At 66.2% G+C, this 20,764-nt stretch overlaps 2 protein-coding genes across 2 annotated transcripts; both read right to left on the bottom strand.

The window, feature by feature from the left end:
- Nucleotides 1-923: 923 nt before the first annotated feature.
- On the bottom strand, nucleotides 924-9,573 carry WAS (WASP actin nucleation promoting factor). Its single transcript, XM_066984574.1, is given in 13 exon segments — nucleotides 924-1,311; nucleotides 1,422-1,534; nucleotides 2,749-3,115; nucleotides 4,701-4,854; nucleotides 4,991-5,033; nucleotides 5,116-5,192; nucleotides 5,194-5,270; nucleotides 5,491-5,553; nucleotides 5,674-5,770; nucleotides 7,165-7,251; nucleotides 8,367-8,451; nucleotides 8,453-8,520; nucleotides 9,387-9,573. Coding segments are annotated over 13 exon segments (1,386 nt in total). The 5' UTR covers nucleotides 9,492-9,573; the 3' UTR covers nucleotides 924-1,261.
- Nucleotides 9,574-10,973: 1,400 nt separating this feature from the next.
- On the bottom strand, nucleotides 10,974-20,712 carry TBC1D25 (TBC1 domain family member 25; the record flags this gene model as incomplete). The annotated part of the gene is given in 10 exon segments (XM_066984573.1): nucleotides 10,974-13,763; nucleotides 13,765-15,349; nucleotides 15,351-15,517; nucleotides 15,520-15,613; nucleotides 15,615-15,736; nucleotides 17,142-17,378; nucleotides 18,702-18,833; nucleotides 18,933-19,125; nucleotides 19,894-20,003; nucleotides 20,524-20,712. Coding segments are annotated over 10 exon segments (3,324 nt in total), but the record flags the coding sequence as incomplete, so codon positions are not given.
- Nucleotides 20,713-20,764: the final 52 nt, after the last annotated feature.

Here is a 20,764-nt window from a genome sequence, read left to right as displayed (position 1 = left end):
ACAATAACCAGCCGCTATCGAATTTAGCAGGGCGAGCCGTTGGTTATCGGTAATTCATCTCCCGCCGCCGTTCCTAGGGGCGGTGCCGCGTTTATTCGCCTCGGCGGGGCCGAGCGCCTCGTTAAAACCCCGCTAATTAACGTGATTAATTAATTATAATAACCGTTCGCTATCGAACTTGGCAGTGCGAGCCGTTAATTATCAATTAACCCCGTCTCCCGCCGTCGTTTGCTTGGGTATCGCCGCGTTTCCTCGCCTCGGCGGGGCCGAGCGCCTCATTAAAACCCCGGTAATTAGCATAATTAATTAATAATACTCGGCCACTATTGAATTTAGCAGAGCATGCTGTTAATTGTCAATAATTCATCTCCTAATTAACAGTAATTCATCTCCCACCGTCGTTTGTTTCAGTGGTGCCCTGTCTATTCGCCTTGGCGGGGCCGAGCTTATTAAAACCCTGCTAATTACCATAATTAATTAATAATAATAACCGGCTACTTCCAAATTTAGCAAGGTGTGCTATTAATTACCAATAATTCATCTCCCAATTAACAGTAATTCATCTCCCACCATCGTTTGTTTGGGTATTGCCGTGTTTATTCACCTTGGCGGGGCCGAGCTCATTAAAACCCTGCTAATTACCATAATTAATTAATAATAATAACCAGCCACTACCGAATTTAGCAAGGCGTGCTGTTAATTACCAATAATTCATCTCCTAATTAACAGTAATTCATCTCCCACCGTCGTTTGTTTCAGTGGTGCCGTGTTTATTCACCTTGGTGGGGCCTGGCTCATTAAAACCCTGCTAATTACCATAATTAATTAATAATAATGACCATCCACTTCCGAATTTAGCAAGGCGTGCTGTTAATTACCAATAATTCATCTCCTAATTAACAGTAATTCATCTCCCACCATCATTTGTTTGGGTATTGCCGTGTTTATTCACCTTGGCGGGGCCTGGCTCATTAAAACCCTGCTAATTACCATAATTAATTAATAATAATAACCATCCACTACCGAATTTAGCAAGGCGTGCTGTTAATTACCAATAATTCATCTCCTAATTAGCAGTAATTCATCTCCCACCATCGTTTGTTTGGGTATTGCCGTGTTTATTCGCGTCGCCGTGAGGTAAAAGCTTGGGGGGGGGGGGGGGGTTATTAATTAATTAATAACCCTTGCTAATTAGCACTAATTGCTGCGGGACCTTCTTCTTAGCACTAATTGCTGCGGGAAGCGTTAATTGGGGGGGGGCTCAATCGTCCCACTCGTCGTCGTCCTCGTCGTCGTCGTCGTTGCCTTCGTCTGTGGGAAAAGGGGGGACGGGGGGGGGGGGGTATGGGGGGGATTTAGGGTTGGGGGGCGTCTCACGGTGCCCCCCCCCCCCCCAAAAAAGCCCCCCCCCCCCGGCTCACCCGAGGAGTGGATGACGCGGCTGCGCTTCTGCATCACGTCCATCAGGGCCCCCACCAGGCCCCCCGGAGCTCCCCCCGCCGCCGCCGCCGCCGCTCTCGGGGGATTCGGGGGTCTGGGGGGGGGGGGGGGTTGGGGGGTCACAAGGTGGGGGCCGCACCTTGCCCCCCCCCTTTAACTCGAACCAATGCCACAAGTTTGTGGGATCCCCCCATAACCCCTCAGGACCCCCCCCTCAACCCCCCAGGACCCCCCAAAACCTCTCAGACCCCCCCACAACCCCTCAGGGCCCCCCACAACCCCTCAGCCCCCCCATAACCCCTCAGGACCCCCTCCTTAACCCCTCAAGACCCCCCCCTCAACCCTTCAGACCCCCCCCAAAACCCCTCAGGACCCCCAAAAACCCCTCAGGAGCCCCCCATAACCCCTCAGACCCCCCAAAACCCTTCAGACCCCCCCCCATAACCCCTCAGGACCCCCAAAACCCTTCACACCCCCCAAAACCCCCCAGGACCCCCCCTTAACCCCTCAGGACCCCCCAAAACCCCTCAGGACCCCCCCTTAACCCTTCACACCCCCCAACCCCTCAAGACCCCCCCCCAACCCTTCAGACCCCCCAAAACCCCTCAGGACCCCCCCTTAACCCCTCAGGACCTCCCCTTAACCCTTCAGGACCCCCCCATAACCCTTCACCCCCCCCCCCCATAACCCTTCAGGACCCCCCCCCAACCCCTCAAGACCCCCCTCAACCCTTCAGCCCCCCCATAACCCCTGAGGACCCCCCCTTAACTCTTCAGACCCCCCCAACCCTTCAGCCCCCTCTTAACCCCTCAGGACCCCCCAAAACCCCTCAGGACCCCCCTCAACCCCTCAAGACCCCCCATAACCCCTCAGACCCCCCCCATAACCCTTCAGGACCCCCCCCTTAACCCTTCAAAGCCCCCCTTAACCCCTCAGGACCCCCCCAAAACCCCTCAGGACCCCCCTTAACCCTTCACCCCCCCCCCCCATAACCCCTCAGGACCCCCCCAACCCCTCAAGACCCCCCCCCCCAACCCTTCAGACCCCCCCATAACCCCTGAGGACCCCCCTTAACTCTTCAGACCCCCCCCAACCCTTCAGCCCCCCTTAACCCCTCAGGACCCCCCCCATAACCCCTCAGGACCCCCCCCATAACCCCTCAAGACCCCCCCCCATTCCTCCCCCTCCCCCCCATAACCCCTTATTCCCCCCCGCCACGTGACCCCCCCACCACGTGACCCTCCCCACCACGTGACCGTCCCCACCACGTGACCTCCCCCCCTCCACGTGACCCCCCCCCCGCGTCACGTGCCCCGCGGGGCGCCGACCTTGTTGAGGGTCACGCCCCTGCCGGATCTGGTCCAGGAGCGCGCCCCGCGAAGGGGGCGGGGCCGCCGGGGGGCGGGGCCTCCCGCCGGGGGGGGCGGGGGCGGGGGAGGGGGCGGCGGAGGGGCGGGGCCGCGCCGCCACCCGGAGGGGCGGGGCCTCGCGCAGGGGGCGGGGCCGCCGGGCGAGGGGGCGGGGCCAGGCCCGGCCCCCGCGGGGAGGGGGCGGCGGCCCCCGGTGGGGGAGGGGGGGGCAGCGGCCCCTGGCGGCCCCGGGGGGGGCCGGCGGGGGGGGAGGGGCGGAGGGGAGGGCGGCGTGCCCCCCCGGGCCGGCGGGGGGGGGCGGGGACCTGTGGGAGGGGGGAGAGGGCGTTGGTGGGGGCTTAATGAGGGCACGGGGCGGGGGGGGGGGCAACCCTAGGGGCACCCCTAGGCACCTACAGGCACCCATAGGCACCCATAGGGGCACCTACAGGCACCCATAGGCACCCATAGGCACCTATAAGCACCTATAGGCACACATAGAGGCACCTATAGGCACCCATAGGCACCCACAAGGGCATCTATAGACACCCATAGGCACCTATAGGCATCCATAGGGGCACCTATAGGCACCCATAGGCACCCATAGGCACCTACAGACACCCATATGGGCACCTATAGACACCCATAGGGGCACCCATAGGCACCTATAAGCACCTATAGGCACCCTTAGGGGCACCTATAGACACCCATAGGCACCTGTAGGCATCCACAGGGGCACCTATAGGCACCCATAGGCACCTACAGACACCCATATGGGCACCTATAGACACCCATAGGGGCACCCATAGGCACCTATAAGCACCTATAGGCACCCTTAGGGGCACCCATAGGCACCTATAGGCACCCACAGGCACCTATAAGCACCTATAGGCACCCATAGGGGCACCCATAGGCACCTATAGGCACCCATAGGGGCACCTATAGACACCCATAGGCACCTGTAGGCTCCCATAGGGGCACCTATAGACACCCATTGGCACCCATAGGCACCCATAGGGGCACCTGTACGCACCCATAGGGGCACCTATAGGCACCCATAGGGGCACCTATAGACACCTATGGGCACCCAGGGGGCACCTATGGGCACCCAGGGGGCACCCATAGGCACCCGTAGGTGCCTGGGGGGCACCTGTAGTCACCCGGGAGTCACCCATAGGCACCCGTGGGACACCCATAGGCACCCATAGGCACTCCTAAGTACCCGGGGGGCACCCCTAGGCACACATGTGGCACCCATAGGCACCTGGGAGGCACCCATGGGCACCTGGGAGGCACCCGTAGGCACCCAGGGGGCACCTATAGGCACCCGTAGGCACCCATATGGCACCCATAGGCACCTGTGGGTCAACCATAGGCACCCGTGGGACACCCATAGGCGCCCATAGGCACCTGTAAGCACCTATAGGCACCCATAGGGGCACCCATAGGCACCTATAGGCACCCATTGGCACCTGTAGACACCCATAGGCACCCATAGGCAGCTATAAGCACCTATAGGCACCCATAGGGGCACCCATAGGCACCTGTAGACACCCATAGGCACCTATAAGCACCCATAGGGGCACCCATAGGCACCTATAGGCACCCATCGGGGCACCTGTAGACACCCATAGGCACCCATAGGCAGCTATAAGCACCTATAGGCACCCATAGGGGCACCCTTAGGCACCTATAGGGGCACCTATAGACACCCGTAGGCACCTATAGGGGCACCTATAGACACCCGTAGGCACCCATAGGGGCACCCATAGGCACCTATAGGCACCCATTGGCACCCATAAGCACCCTTGGGGCAGCTGGGGGGCACCCGTAGGCACTCCTAAGCACCCGTAGGGCACCCCCAGGCGCCATGGGTGGGTGGGTGGGTGGGGGGCACCCCTGGGTGCTCACCCTGCCGCCGCATCTCCTCCTTGACGGCCTGCAGCCCGCCCTGGCCCTGGATGAAGTCGTAGATGAGCCGCGAGGTCTCGGCGTCCGCCAGCTGCGCCTCGCTGATGCCCGCCCGCGAGAACAGCGCCCGCAGGTCGGGGTCCAGCGCCGCCATCTGGGGGGGGGGAGGCACGGAACCCATGTGGGGGGGGGGGTCACGGGACCCTCGGGGGGGGTCACGGCACCCGTGGGGGGGGGTCCTAGCGCCCACGGGCGCCCTGCGGCACGTCTACCGCTGATAACGCACGTACGTCGAATCCGTTGGCGGGGTCCCAACCGATGTGGCCGACGTGCCTGGGGGCAAACGGGGGGGTGGGGGGTGAGGGGCTGCCCCCCCCCCCCCCCGAGCCCCCCCAGCCCCCCCCCAAAATCTCACTTGAAGCCCGAGGGCGCCCCGATGTCGGCCTTGGAGAGCTTCTTGCGCCCCTTCTTGCGCTCGCCGGCGCCGCCGGGGGGCCGGTGGCGGGCAGCCCCGGTAGCGCGACGCCGTGATGTCGGGGTTGGCGATGGGCACGGCCGGCAGCGGGGGGGCTGGGGGGGGGGGGGGGCGTTGACATGGGCGGGGGGTCCCCAAATGGCACGGACCCCCCCCCAATAGGGGATGGACCCCCCCGTATGGGGGCTGCACTCACCGCTGCTCTCCAGGGGGGCCGGGGGGGCCGGGGCAGGCTCCCCGCGGCGCTCTGTGGAAGGGGGGGGTCAGCTCCAAGCCCCCCAAAAAATTGTGGCCCCCCCACCCAAAAATTCCCGCTCCCCCCCCCAAAGTGTGCACTCACCATCGCCGGGGGCAGCGGGGGCGGGAGCTGTCGCTTTTCTGGGGGGGGGGGGAGAGAAAAAAAAAGGGGGTGGGCAGTGAGGGGGGGTGCCCCAGGGCATTGTGGGTCACCGGGGGGGGGGGCATTGTGGGTGTCGTCCCCCCCCCGCCGCCGCTCACCCGCCCGCTGCTGGCGCCGCCGCAGCCGCTCCTGGACCCGCTCCTCGAAGGCGGCCGCCTCGGCCTCGTCCGCGAAGTTCAGCCCCGCCTGGCCCTCCTGGGCGGCCAATCAGCGCTCGGACCCGCCCGCGGCCCCGCCCACAAACCCGCGGCCACGCCCACAAACCCGCGGCCACGCCCACAACCAGCAGCCACGCCCACTTGCCCATAGACCCCCCCAGGCACGGGCACCCAAACCGGCCCCAGGCCCTTAGCCCCGCCCACACGCCCTTAGCCCCGCCCACAGGCTCTTAGCCCCGCCCACAGGCGCTTAGCCCCGCCCACAGGCTCTTAGCCCCGCCCGCTGGCTCAACCCAATCACCTTTAGCCCCGCCCACATGCCCTTAGCCCCTCCCACAGCCTCTTAGCTCCTCCCACTGGCCACACCCGATCACCTTTAGCCCCTCCCAATCACCTTTAGCCCCACCCACATGCCCTTAGCCCCTCCCACAAACTATAAGCCCCTCCCACAGTCTCTTAGCTCCTCCCACCGGCCACACCCAAACACATTTAGCCCCTCCCACATGCCCTTAGCCCCTCCCGCAGCCTCTTAGCCCCGCCCACAGACAACTAGCCCCTCCCACTGGCCCAACCCAATCACCTTTAGCCCCGCCCACATGCCCTTAGCCCCCCCACAGCCTCTTAGCCCCTCCCACTGGCCACACCCAATCACCTTTAGCCCCGCCCACGTGCCCTTAGCCCCTCCCACAGCGTCTTAGCCCCGCCCACAGCCCCTTAGCTCCTCCCACTGGCCACACCCAATCACCTTTAGCCCCGCCCACGTGCCCTTAGCCCCGCCCACACGCCCTTAGCCCCGCCCACAGGCTCTTAGCCCCTCCCACTGGCCCAACCCAATCACCTTTAGCCCCCCCACATGCCCTTAGCCCCTCCCCACAGCTTCTTAGCCCCACGCACAGACTACTAGCCCCTCCCACTGGCCCAACCCAATCACCTTTAGCCCCGCCCACGTGCCATTAGCCCCTCCCACAGTCTCTTAGCTCCTCCCACTGGCCACACCCAATCACCTTTAGCCCCTCCCAATCACCTTTAGCCCCGCCCACATGCCCTTAGCCTCTCCCACAGTCTCTTAGCCCCTCCCACATCCCTTAGCCCCTCCCACCGGCCCCACCCAAACACCTTTAGCCCCGCCCACACGCCCCCCCCCCCCCCCCCCCCCCATATCCCCTTATCCCCACCCCAACCCCCCCCGGCCCTTTAGCCCCTCCCCACCCCCATAGGCCCCGCCCACCCCTCAGGCCCCGCCCACCCCTCAGGCCCCGCCCACCCCTCAGGCCCCGCCCACCCCTCAGGCCCCGCCCACCCAAGCCCCGCCCACCCCTCAGGCCCTGCCCACCCAAGCTCCGCCCACCCCTCAGGCCCCGCCCACCCAGGCCCCGCCCACACAGGCCCCGCCCACCCCCGCAAGCCCCGCCCCCGCCGGGCCCCGCCCACCTCGCAGCAGAAGGTGTGGAAGAAGGGGGCGGGGGCCCCGTAGCCCATCTGCGCCTGCAGCTCCTGCTCCCACAGCAGGCGCCCGCCCTGCAAGCGGGACCCCCAGTGGGCACCCCGAAAAGGGGACCCCGAAACGGGAACCCCGAAATGGGAACCCCGAAATGGGAACCCCAAAATGGGAACCCTAAATTGGGACCCCAAAAAAGGGAATCCCGAAATGGGACCCCCAAAATGGGACCCCAAAATGGGAACCCCAAAAAGGGAACCCCAAAAAGGGACCCCCAAAAAGGGACTCCAAAATGGGACCCCCAAAATGGGAACCCCAAAATGGGAACCCCAAAATTGGGAACCCTGAAATGGGACCCCCAAAATGGGACACACAAAATGGGAACCCCAAAATGGGACTCCCCAAAATGGGACCCCAAAACGGGAACCCCAAAATGGGACACACAAAATGGGAACCCCAAAATGGGAACCCTAAATTGGGACCCCAAAAAGGGAACCCCGAAATTGGACCCCAAAATGGGACCCCAAAATGGGAACCCCAAAAAGGGACCCCCAAAAAGGGACTCCAAAATGGGAACCCCAAAATGGGACACACAAAATGGGAACCCCAAAATGGGACTCCCCCAAAATGGGACCCCAAAACGGGAACCCCAAAATGGGACCCAAAAATGGGACCCCCAAAATGGGACCCCCAAAATGGGACCCCGAAAAGGGGACCCCAAAAGGAAACCCCAAAATGGGACACACAAAATGGGACCCCCAAAATGAGAACCCCCAAAATGGAAACCCAAAAGGGGATCCCAAAATGGGACACCCAAAAAGGGAATCCCAAAATGGGACCCCAAAAGGGACACCCCCCCCCCCCCAAAAAGGGACCCCCAAAATGGGACACCAAAATGGGGACCCCAAAATGGGTGGACCCCCCCCCCCCCGACCCCCTATAGCCCCCTGATCCCACATAACCCCCCGACCCCATATGCCCCCCCCGCCCCATATAGCCCCCCTGCCCCCATATAGCCCCCCCGGCCCTATATAGCCCCCCCGCCCCATATGCCCCCCGCCCCATATGCCCCCCCGCCCCATATAGCCCCCCGCCCCCATATAGCCCCCCCGGCCCTATATAGCCCCCCCGCCCCCATATAGCCCCCCCGCCCCATATGCCCCCCCCGCCCCACATGCCCCCCCCCCCCACTCACGGGCAGCCCGTAGATGCGGAGGAAGTAGGAGCGCCGGGGGCTGTCGCGCACCAGGCAGGCCACCCCGCAGCACCGCTTGGCCCACGCCCCCCGGGGCCCCCCCGCGGCCCCCCGGCTCGGCCACCACCAGCTGCACCACCGCCGTCGCCAGCGTCTGGGGGGGGGGGGGGGGGAGCGTGAGGCCCCCCCAGGCCCCCCCCCCCCAGACCCCAAACCCCCCCAGGACCCCAGGACCCCCCCCAAGACCCCATAACCCCCCCCAACACCCCCAGGATGTGTGACCCCCCCGCCCCTCCCCATAACCCCCCCAGACCCCAAACCCCCCAGGACCCCAGGACCCCCCCCAAGACCCCATAACCCCCCCCCCCCACCCCCAGGATGTGTGACCCCCCCCCGCCCCTCCCCATAACCCCCCAGACCCCAAACCCCCCAGGACCCCATAACCCCCCCCCCCCCAGCCCCCCCCCCGGACCCTACAACCCCCCCAGTCCCCATTTACCCCTCCCCAGGACCCCATGAGCCCCCCCCATGCCCCCCCCGCCCCTCAATCCCCCCGCCAGCACCCCCTTAACCCCCCCAGCGCCTCCTTACCCCCCCATGCCCCCCCCACCCCCCATGACCCCCCCATGACCCCTCAACCCCCCATGACTCCCCCACGACCCCCCATGACCCTTCACCCCATGACCCCCCGACCCCCCCATGACCCCCCCCCCCCCATGCCCCCCCACCCCCTTAACCCCCCCCAGCACCCTTTTAGCCTCCCCATGCCCCCCCCCCCATTCCCCCCCCGACCCCCCATGACCCCCCCATGACCCCCCCCCCCATGCCCCCCATGTCCCCCGACCCCCCCATGCCCCCCACGACCCCCCCCACGACCCCCCATGCCCCCCCCATGACCCCCCATGCCCCCCCACGCCCCCCCATGCCCCCCGACCCCCCATGCCCCCCCATCGCCCCCCGACCCCCCCCCCAGCCCCCCCCCCACCCCCGTGCCCCCCCCGTGCCCCCCCCGCCCCTCACCACACATTTCCGGCCCAGCAGCTCGAAGAGCCGCAGGTTTTCCTGCTGCTGCAGCAGCCCCGAGGGGACGTTGTCGGCCCCGGCGCCCCCCCCCCCCCGGCTCATTTCGGGGTCCCCCCCCCCAAAAATTAAACACAACCGAGCCCCGGGGCCCCGCTGCGGCTGGGTGCCCCCCCCACCCTTGGGTGCTCTTCTCCCCCCCCCAGCACCCAGGGCCCTCGCTCAGGCCCCTTCCGCCCGGAAGCACCCAAGGCCCCAGGGGGAGGGGGGGGGACGTCACCTCCGGGCTGGGAGGGGGAACTGGGGCAACTGGGAGGAACTGGGAGGGGGAACTGGGGGGGCTGGGAGGGACTGGGGCCAACTGGGACCGACTGGGATCAACTGGGAGAGGCTGGGACCAACTGGGACCGACTGGGAGCAGCCTGTCCGCAAGCGCAGGCGGCCAAGGGGCTGGAACTGGGAGGAACTGGGAGGGACTGGGGGGACTGGGAGGGGAACTGGGGGCTGCGAGGCTGCTGGGAGGGATTGGAACCAACTGGGAGAGACTGGGACCAACTGGGAGAGACTGGGATCAACTGGGAGAGACTGGGATCAACTGGGAGCAGCCTGTCCGCAAGCGCACGTGGCCAACGCGATGGAACTAGGAGGAACTGGGAGGGACTGGGAGGGACTGGGAGGAACTGGGAGGGACTGGGGGAACTGGGAGGGGGAGCTGGGGGGGCTGGGAGGCTGCTGGGAGGGATTGGGGCCAACTGGGAGAGGCTGGGATCAACTGGGAGAGCCTGGGACCAACTGGGAGAGCCTGGGACCAACTGGGAGCAGCCTGTCTGCAAGCGCACGTGGCCAACGGGATGGAACTGGGAGGGACTGGGAGGAACTGGGAGGGACTGGGAGGGACTGGGGGGACTGGAAGGGGGAGCTGGGGGGGCTGGGAGGCTCCTGGGAGGGATTGGGGCCAACTGGGAGGGACTGGGACCAACTGGGAGAGACTGGGACCAACTGGGAGCCGCCTGTCTGCAAGAACAGGCGGCCACAGGGCTGGAACTGGGAGGAACTGGGAAGGACTGGGAGGGGTGGGAGGCTCCTGGGCGGGACTGGGACCAACTGGGAGGGACTGGGGGAACTGGGGGGGTTAGGGCAGCACGTCCCCAGCACCCCCTCCCTGCACCGGAGACCACGACCCCTTCCCAGTCCTTACTGGGAGCTCTCCAGTCCCTACTGGGAGCTCCTCTCCCCTTCCAGTATGGACTGGGATCCCTGTACCCTCTCCCAGTCTACACTGGGAGACAACCGTTTCAAACTGGGAGCCCCACACCCGTTCCCAGTAGGAACTGGGAGGCTGATCCCAAGCCCCAGTCCCACTGGAACCCTCCCAGTCCATACTGGGAGCTCTCCAGTCCCTACTGGGAGCTCCTTTCCCTTTCCAGTACGGACTGGGATCCCCGTAGCCGCTCCCAGTCTATACTGGGAGACAACCATTGCAAACTGGGAGCCCCCACACCCGTTCCCAGTAGGGACTGGGAGGCTGATCCCAAGCCCCGGTCCCAGTGGAGCCCTCCCAGTCCATACTGGGAGGCCGCAGACTGGTCATGGGCATCAGGTTTATTCGCGGCCTCGCGCACCCGGGGGGAGGGGGCAATAAATAAGGGGGAGGGGGGAAGCACCCGGGGGCGCGGGGACTGGTCCGTACTGGTCTGTACTGGGAGGACCCGTTTGTGCAATGAGATCCCAGCCGGGGCGCCCTACTGGTCCGTACTGGTCCATACTGGGAGGACACAAGGCCACGTGGATGAAGAGATCCCAGGTGAGATGCTGGACTGGTCCGGACTGGTCCATACTGGGAGGACGCAAGGCCACGCGGGTGAAGAAATCCTGGGCACGATGCTGGACTGGTCCATACTGGTCCGTACTGGGAGGACGCAAGGCCACGCGGGTGAAGAGTCCCCAGTTGGGTGCTGTACTGGTCCGTACTGGTTGGCGCTGGGATGGCTCCGGCCGTGCCAATGCAGCGATCCTAGTTGGGATCTCATACTGGTCCATACTGGTCCATACTGGTCTGACTCCAGGCGCTGCGTGCGCAGGGCTCCCAGTTGCATCCGAGCCCGTTTCCCAGTCCAAACTGGTCCGGCCCGGGGCGATGAAGGCGCAGGAGTTCCCAGCTGGGCTGCTGTAGTGCTTCGTACTGGTTTATACTGGGGTGTCCGCAGGGGAGGCACTGGGTCGTACTGGGCCATATTGGGCTGTACCAGGCCATACTGGGCCATACTGGGCCATATTGGGGTGTACTGGGGCATACTGGGCCGTACTGGGGCATACTGGGCCATATTGGGCTGTCCTGGGGCATAGTGGGCCATATTGGGCTATACTAGGCTGTACTGGGATATATTGGACTGTACTGGGCCATACTGAGCCATACTTGGCCATATTGGGCCATACTGGGCCGTACTGGGCTATACAGGGCCACACAGGGACATACTGTGCTATACCGGGCTATACTGGGCCATATTGGGCTGTACTGGGGCACATTAGGCTGTACTGGGGCATACTGGGCCATACAGGGTCATATTGGGCTGTACTGGGCCATTCTGGGCTATATTGGGCTGTACTGGGCCATACTGAGCCATTCTGGGCTGTACTGGCCATATTGGGCTATACTAGGCTATACTGGGATATATTGGACTGTACTGGGCCATACTGAGCCATACTTAGCCATATTGGGCCGTACTGGGCTATACCGGGCCATATAGGGCCATCCTAGGCCATATTGGGCCATACTGGGCCTTACTGGGCTATAGTGGGCCATACAGGGACATACTGTCCTATACTGGGCTGTACTGGGCCATATTGAGCTGTACTGGGGCACATTAGGCTGTACTGGGGCATACTGGGCCATATTGGGCTGTACCAGGCCATACTGGGCTGTACTGGGCCATACTGGGCTGTACTGGGCCATACTGAGCCATACTAGGCCATATTGGGCCATACTGGGCCATACAGGGACATACTGTGCTATACTGGGCTGTACTGAGATATACCGGGCCATATAGGGCCATATTGGGCCATACAGGGACATACTATGCTATATTGGGCCGTACTGGGCCATATTGGGCTGTACTGGGGCATACTGGGCCATACAGGGCCATATTGGGCTGTACCGGGCCATATTGGGCTGTACCAGGCCATACTGGGCTGTACTGGGCCATACTGTGCCACACTAGGCCATATTGGACCACACTGGGCTATACCGGGCCATATAGGGCCATACTAGGCCATATTGGGCCCTACAGGGACATACTGTGCTATATTGGGCTGTACTGGGCCATACTGGGCTGTACTGGGGCATCTTAGGCTGTACTGGGGCATATTGGGCCATACTGGGCTATATTGGGCTGTACTGGGCCATATTGGGCTATACTTGGCTGTACTGGGATATATTGGACTGTACTGGGCCATACTGAGCCATACTTGGCCATATTGGGCCATACTGGGCCGTACTGGGCTATACAGGGCCACACAGGGACATACTGGGCTATACTGGGCCATATTGGGCTGTACTGGGGCATATTAGGCTTTACTGGGGCATACTGGGCCATATTGGGCTGTACTGGCCATATTGGGCTATACTAGGCTATACTGGGATATATTGGACTGTACTGGGCCATACTGAGCCATACTTGGCCATATTGGGCCATACTGGAGGCTGTACTGGGATATATTGGACTGTACTGGGCCATACTGAGCCATATTGGGCCATACTGGGCTGTACTGGGCTATACCGGGCCATACTAGGCCGTACTGGGCCCTACAGGGACATACCGTGCTATATTGGGCCGTACTGGGCCATATTGGGCCATATTAGGCCCTACTGGGCCATACTGGGCCCTACTGGGCCCCACCGGGCTGCCCTAGGCCACGCTGTCCCCCACTGGTCCATCGAACCCCCCCGCGACCCCAAGGACCCCCCCACCCCCCCCATTTCAGGGGTTCCCAATCCCGGCGGCGGCGTTGTGCGGGGTTGGGGCGCCCCCCTGCTGTGCCCCCCCCCCAGCCCTCGAGGTAGCGGGCGAAGAGCCCCTTGGCGCGGCGCAGGACGCGGGGCAGGTGGTGGCGGCGCACGAGGCGGTCGAAGTGCATGGCCACCTCGTTGTAGTCGCCGCCGCGCGCCATCAGCGCCTGCCGCTGCTCCAGCAGCATGGCCAGGCACACGAAGAGCAGGAAGGGGTTCCCCTGGCCCAGCTCCGCCGGGGGGCAGCGGCGCCCCGTCGTCCTCCAGGCCCAGCTCGTCCTCCCCCTCCGACGAGGAGGACGACGACGACGAGGAGGAGGAGGAGGAAGGCTCCCAAGCCCAGCCGCCTGCCCACGGGTCCTCCAGGGCGGCGTCGGCGGCAGCGTCCTGGAGCTCCCGGCGGGGGGCGGGGGTCTCCGCGGTGGGACCCGGAGGGGTGGGGGAGGACGTTTTGGGACCCTCGTTGGCACCGGCGGAGATTTTGGGGCTCTCTTGGACGATTTTGGGACCCTCGTTGGCATCGCCGGAAATTTTGGGGCTCTCTTCGATGATTTTGCGACCCTCGTTGACGTCGACGGAGATTTTGGGGTTCTCTTGGACAATTTTGGGACCCTCGTTGACGTCGACGGAGATTTTGGGGCTCTCCTGGATGATTTTGGGACCCTCATTGACATTGATGGAGATTTTGGGGCTCTCTTGGATGATTTTGGGACCCTCGTTGACGTCGACGGAGATTTTGGGGCTCTCTTGGACGATTTTGGGATCCTCGTTGACATCGACGGAGATTTTGGGACCCTCGTTGACATCACCGAAGATTTTGGGGCTCTCTTGGACGATTTTGGGATCCTCGTTGACATCGACGGAGATTGTGGGGCCCTCGTTGACATCAACGGAGATTTTGGGACCCTCGTTGACATCAACAGAGATTTTGGGGCTCTCTTGGACGATTTTGGGACCCTCGTTGACATCGGTAGAGATTTTGGGAGCCTCGTTGACGCCAGCGGAGGTTTTGGGACCTGCTTTGACGTCGCCGGAGATTTTGGGGCCCTCTGGGGCGTCGGTGGAGCTCTTGGGACCCTTCTGAACGTTGCCGGGGATTTCGGGATCCCCACTGACGTCGCTGGAGATTTTGGGACCCTCATCGACGTCGCTGCAGATTTCGGGATCCTCCACGACGTCGGTGGAGCTCTTGGGACCCTCGCTGATATCACCGGAGATTTTGGGACCCTCAGGGACTTTGGTGGAGCTCTTGGGACCCTCCTTGACGTCATTGGAGCTCTTGGGACCCTCGTTGACGTTGGTGGAGATTTTGGGACCCTTCCCGACATCGCTGGAGATTTTGGGACCCTCCTGAACATCTCCGAAGATTTTGGGACCCTCGTTGACGCCGCTGGGGCTCTTGGGACCCTCGTTGACGTCCCTGGAGATTTTGGGACCCTCGCTGACGTTGGTGGAGATTTTGGGACCCTCCTTGACGCCGCCGGAGGTTTCGGGACCCTCGTTGGCATCGCTGCAGATTTCGGGACCCTCCTTGCCGCCGCTGGCGCTCTCGGGACCCTCCTGGGCGCCCCCGGTGATTTTGGCCCCCTCCCTCCCCTCGCCGCCCCCTCCTCCCCCCGTCCCCCTCCTCCTCCTCCTCCTCCGGGGCGGCCTCGGCCTCATCCCCCTCCTCTCCCCGCCGCCTCCCCCGAGCCCCCAGGGGAGCCCCCAGCAGCGGCACCCCGCCGGGGGGGGCGGCGGGGCGGGGGGCAGGGAGCTCCAGGTGATCTCCAGCACCCTCAGGGCGTCCTCGAAGGCGAACTCGCGCTTCAGCTCCAGCAGCAGCCAGCGGTAGCAGAAGAGGAGGTCGTGGGCGCCGCGGGCGGCCAGGAACCCCCAGAACTGGGGGTCGGCGCGGCGCAGGAGGCGCCGGAGGTGGGCGAAGGCCCGCGAGAGGCCCCGGCCCCCGGGCGGAAGCGGGGGCCAGGCGCCTCATGAGGGAGCAGAAGCAGAGGAAGGCCTGCGCCTCGTCGTCCAGCACGGCCAGCAGCGGCGCCGCCACGTCCGACATCCCCTGGCAGTAGGAGAGGCGCGGGTGGCCGAGGGCGAAGGTGGTGAGGAGGGCCTGGAGGGCGGCCAGGTGGGGGTGCCCTTCCTCGGGCCCCCGAAATAGGGGTGGCCCCGGTCGGTGCGCACCACGTCCTTGCGCACGGCGGCGCCCACCAGCGCCAGCTGGGCCGGGGGCGCGGGCGGCCAGCAGGGCCTTGAGGGCGGCGTAGTCGCGGGCCTTGCGGCGCAGGTGGGCCAAGCGCTCCTGGCCCGAGAGGCCGGCGGGGAAGACGTTGAGGAGGTAACGCCACACCACCTGCCGGGGGGGGGGGGGGGGAAATAACGGGGGGGGGGTCAGTGGGGGGGGATAATAACCGGGTGGGGGGTCAGCGGGGGTCTCCGGGGGGCAGTTGATGGGGTCCTAGGGGGGTTTGGGGTCACCGGGGGCCTCTTGGGGGTGGTTGATGCGGTCCTGGGGGTGATTTGGGGTCACCGGGGGTCTCCAGGGGAGGAATAATAACGGGGGAGGGGGAGAATAATAACATGGGGGGGTCAGCGGGGGTCTCTGGGGGCGGTCGATGGGGTCCTGGGGGGGGTTCGGGGTCACCGGGGGTCTCTGGGGGGGACAGTAATAACGGGGGGGGCTCAGCAGGGGGGATAATAACCGGAGGGGGTCAGTGGGGGTCTCCAGGGAGGAAATAATAATGGGGGGGATAATAACGGGGGGGGGTCAGCGGGGGGTCTCCAGAGGGGGGTCGATGGGGTCCTGGGGGAGGGTTTGGGGTCACCGCGGGTCTCCAGGGGGAATAATAATGGGGGGGGAGAATAATAGCATGGGGGTCACTGGGGGTCTTTGGGGGCAGTTGATGGGGTCCTGGGGGGGTTGGGGTCACCGGGGTCTCTGGTGGGGAAATAATAACGTGGGGGAGGGAAATAATAACAGGGAGGGTTACTGGGGGTCTTGGGGGGAATAATAACGGGGGGGTCAGCGGGGGGTCTCCACGGGGCGGTCGATGGGGTCCTGGGGGGTTTGGGGTCAGCGGGGGTCTCCAGAGAGAGAATAATAACAGGGGGGTGAGAATAATAACATGGGGGGTCAGCAGGGGTCTCTGGGGGGGGGGGTTGATGGGGTCCTGGGGGAGTTTGAGGTCACCGGGGGTCTCTGGGGGGCAATAATAACGGGGGAGGTCGGGGGGGGGGATAATAACCGGGGGGGGGTCAGTGGGGGTCTCCGGGGGCGGTTGATGGGGTCCTGGGGTGGGCGTTGGGGTCACCGGGGGTCTCCGGGGGGGGAATAATAACCGGGGGGTCCCCGGGGGTCTCGGGGGAAATAACATAACGTGGGGGGGGGGGAAATAATACATCGGGGGGTGGAAATAACACCGTTGGGGGTCCCCGAGGGTCTCTGAGGGTCGATGCAGTCCTGGGGGTGATTTGGGGTCACTGGGGGGGGAAATAACACCGGGGGGGTCCCCAAGGGTCTCGGGGGGGGAAATAACATCGGGGGGGGGAAATAACACCGTGGGGGTCCCTGAGCGTCTTCGGGGGGGGAAATAACATCGGGGGGTGTCAGCGAGGGTCTCGGGGGGGAAATAACACCATGGGGGGCCGAGAGTTTCGGGGGGGAATAACACCGTGAGGGGGCCCCAAGGTTCTTGGGGTGGGGGGGAAATAACACCGCGGGGGGTCCCCGAGGGTCCCGGGGGCGATTCGGGCCCCACCTTGCGCAGCCCGGGCTCGACGCCGCCGTGGTAGACGTGGAGCCGCAGCTCCTGGGGGCGCAGGAGGTGCCCCCCGGGCCCAGGTAGGAGCGGAGGTCGGCGTCGCTCAGCGGGGCGCAGGGGGGGGGCGCCGGGGGGCGACGAGGAGGAGGAGGAGGAAGGGGAGGAAGGGGAGGCCGCCGGGGGGGCTTCGGGCCACGAGAGCGCTGCGTGGGCGCGGGCGAGCGTGCGGCCGACCTGGAAGAGAGAAAGGGGGGGGGAAACTGGTGGCGCTCGGAGGGGGCTGGGGGGGGGGACTGGGGGCACTGGGAGGGGGCTGGGGGCGCTGGGAGGGGGCTGGGGGGGGACTGGGGGCGCTGGGAGGGGGCTAGGGGGGACTGGGGGCGCTGGGAGGGGGACTGGGGGCACTGGGAGGGGACTGGTGGTGCTGGGAGGGGGCTGGGGGGGACTGGGGGCGCTGGGAGGGGGCTGGGGGGGACTGGGGGCGCTGGGAGGGGGACTGGGGGCACTGGGAGGGGACTGGTGGTGCTGGGAGGGGGCTGGGGGGCGCTGGGGGCGCTGGGAGGGGGGTGGGGGCACTGGGAGGGAGACTGGGGGCACTGGGAGGGGGACTGGGGGCACTGGGAGGGGGCTGGGGGGGACTGGGGGCGCTGGGAGGGGGCTGGGGGGGCTGGGGGGGACGGCTGGGGGCACTGGGAGCTCTGGGAGGGGGGTGGGGGCACTGGGAGGGGGCCTGGGGGCTCTGAGTGGGGCACTGGGGATACTGGGAGGGGGACTGGGGGCACTGGGAGCGGGACTGGGGGGGTCTGGGAGGGGCCTGGGGGAACTGGGAGGGGGGCCTGGGGGGCCTGGGGGCGCTGGGAGGGGACTGGGGGCTCTGGGAGGGGCACTGGGGGCACTGGGAGGGGGACTGGGGGCGCTGGGAGCTCTGGGAGGGGGACTGGGGGCACTGGGAGGGGGACTGGGGGCACTGGGAGGGGACTGGGGGCACTGGGAGGGGGACTGGGGGCACTGGGAGGGGGACTGGGGGCAGTCTAGGAGGGCTGGGGAGGGGGGTAACTGGGGGGCACTGCTAAGGAACACTGGAGGGCAACTGGGAGTAACTGGGGGTAACTGGGGGCACACTGGGAGAGAGCTGGGGGGGCACTAAGGAGGACTGGGGGTAACTGGGGGTAACTGGGAGGGACTGGGAGGCACTGGGAGATAACTGGAAGTAACCGAGAGGCACTGGGAGGGGCACTGGGGAATAACTGGGAGTAACTCAGGAGTAACTGGGAGGCACTGGGAGGTGCACTGGGGGTAACTGGAAGTAACCGAGGGTAACTGGGAGGGACTGGGAGGTGCACTGGGGGTAACTGGGAGATAACCGAGGGTAACAGAGGCACTGGGAGGGGCACTGGGGATAACTGGGAGTAGCGAAGAGTAACTGGGAGGCACAATGGGAGGTGCACTGGGGGTAACTGGGAGTAACCGAGGGTAACTGGGAGGTGCACTGGGAGGTGCACTGGGAGTACCCGGGGGTCACTGGGAGCACTGGGAGCACTGGGAGGCCGCGCCCACCTGCGCCAGCAGCGCCTGGGTGAAGGGCAGGGCGGCCGCCAGCAGCGAGCGGCGCTCAGGGGGGGGGCGCGGGCTCGGCCGCCGCCGCCGCCTCGCGGGGGCTGATGATGTCCCAGTCCTCCAGCAGCGGGCCTGGGGGGGCACAGAGACCGTGGGGGGGGGGGGGGGGGGTTCGGGACCCCCCCGAGCGCCCCCCCCCAGCCCCCCCCCGACCCCCCCAGCCCCCCCGACCCCCCCCGAGACCCCCCAGCCCCCCCGACCCCCCGGTCTCACTGTCGCCGGGGGCCGCACGTCGAGGCGCAGGCGCAGGGCCGGCCGGGCGGAGGCGAAGGCGGCCGCCAGGTCCCCGTCGCTCAGCAGGGGCACGAAGCTCTCCCGGCCCTGGGCGTCGCGCGCCGCGAAGCTCACCGAGAAGCTCTTCTTCCTGGGGGGGGGGGGAATTAAAGGGACCCCCCAGCCCCCCAGACCCCCCCCCCAACCCCCCCCAACCCCCAGGACCCCCCCAAAACCCCCCCCCCCCCCAGACCCCCCCCCAGGACCCCCCCCCCCGACCCCCAGGACCCCCCCCCCAACCCCCCGCCCTTCCCCCTTCCTTTAGTCCCCCCAGCCCCCCAAGCACCCCCAGCCCCCTTCAGAGCCCCCTCACCCCCTGCCCCCCTTAAGCCCCCCTCGTGCCCCCCCGCAGTCTCAAGACCCCCTCTCCGAGCCCCGTGACCCCCACAGCCCCTTAACCCCCCCCCCCCCAAAGGAATCCCCCCAGCCCCCCCCCCCCCACCTCCAGGTCCCCCTCAGGATCCCCCTGGGACGCCCCCGGTCCTCCCAGGACCCCCCCAACCCCCCCCCAGGACCCCCCCCAACCCCTCCCAGGACCCCCCCAACCCCCCCAGGACCCCCCAACCCCCCCACAGACCCCCACGGCCCCCCCAAGACCCCCCACGACCCCTCCTAACCCCCCCACGACCCCCAGGCCCCCCTAGGACCCCATAGGGCCCCCTGGCCCCCTCCATGACCCCCCCAACCCCCCCCCCCGACCCCCACAGCCCCCCCCAAAACCCTTCTGGTCCCCAAAACCCCCTCCACGACCCCCCCAACCCCCCCCCCGGCCCCCTCGGACCCTCCCAACCCCCCAGCCCCCCCCCAGACCCCCCCAACCCCCCCAGGACCCCCCCAGCCCCCCCCCCCCCCAGCTCACCCCTGCAGGTCGAAGGCGCGCGCCAGGATGTGCTGCAGCACGTCCAGCGAGGTGATCTGCGGGTCCACGGCGAACGAGCGGAACTCGGCGGGCAGCAGCCCCTCGTTCTTCTGCGGGCAGCGTCAGCGCCGGGCCCCCACGAGCCCCAAAATCCCCCCAAACCGCCCCAAAATCCGCCCCCCCCCCCCCCCCCTTACAGGCCACATTCAAAATGGCGGCGGCGGCGGTCGCGTCGCCACGGCAACCGCGCACGCGCGCCCCCTCCCTCCGCCTAACGCCGAAGCCACGCCCACTCCGCGTTGCCCCGGCAACAGACCCCGCCCCCCAGCCTAACGTCGAGACCACGCCCACCCGGCGTTGCCACGGCAACCACCCGCGCTCCCTCCCTCTGCCTACCGTCGAGGCCACGCCCACCCCGCGTTGCCCTGACAACCGCCCACCCTCCGCCGAAGCCCCGCCCACCCCGCATGGCCACGCCCCCTACGAAAACCCCACCCCTCGCTTAACCCCGAAGCCCCGCCCACCTCGCGTTGCCACGGCAACCGTCCCCCTCCAGCAACGCCCCGCCCACCCCGGCGTCGCCCCGCCCCCCCAGGAAGCCCCGCCCACTCCCCCAGCCCCGCCCCTCACCTTGACGCGCACGCGCACCACCTCGCACTCCTCCTCCAGCGCGGCCCCGCCCCCCGGGCAAGCCCCGCCCCCGGGCTGGCCCCGCCCCCGCGGCCGCCATGGGTGGGGGAGGGGCGGGGCGGCTCCGCGCAGGCGCAGAACGGGCGGGGCCCGAGGGGGAGGGGGAGAAGGGAAGGGGAAGGACGGGGGGGGTGAGCGCGAAGGGGAGCGTTACGTCACCGCGATGACGTCACGGCGCGGC

The sequence above is a fragment of the Anser cygnoides genome, chromosome 29 (genome assembly GCF_040182565.1).
Source record: "Anser cygnoides isolate HZ-2024a breed goose chromosome 29, Taihu_goose_T2T_genome, whole genome shotgun sequence".
NCBI classification, from domain to species: Eukaryota; Metazoa; Chordata; class Aves; order Anseriformes; family Anatidae; genus Anser; species Anser cygnoides.
This window is presented reverse-complemented; position numbering and strand designations above follow the sequence as displayed.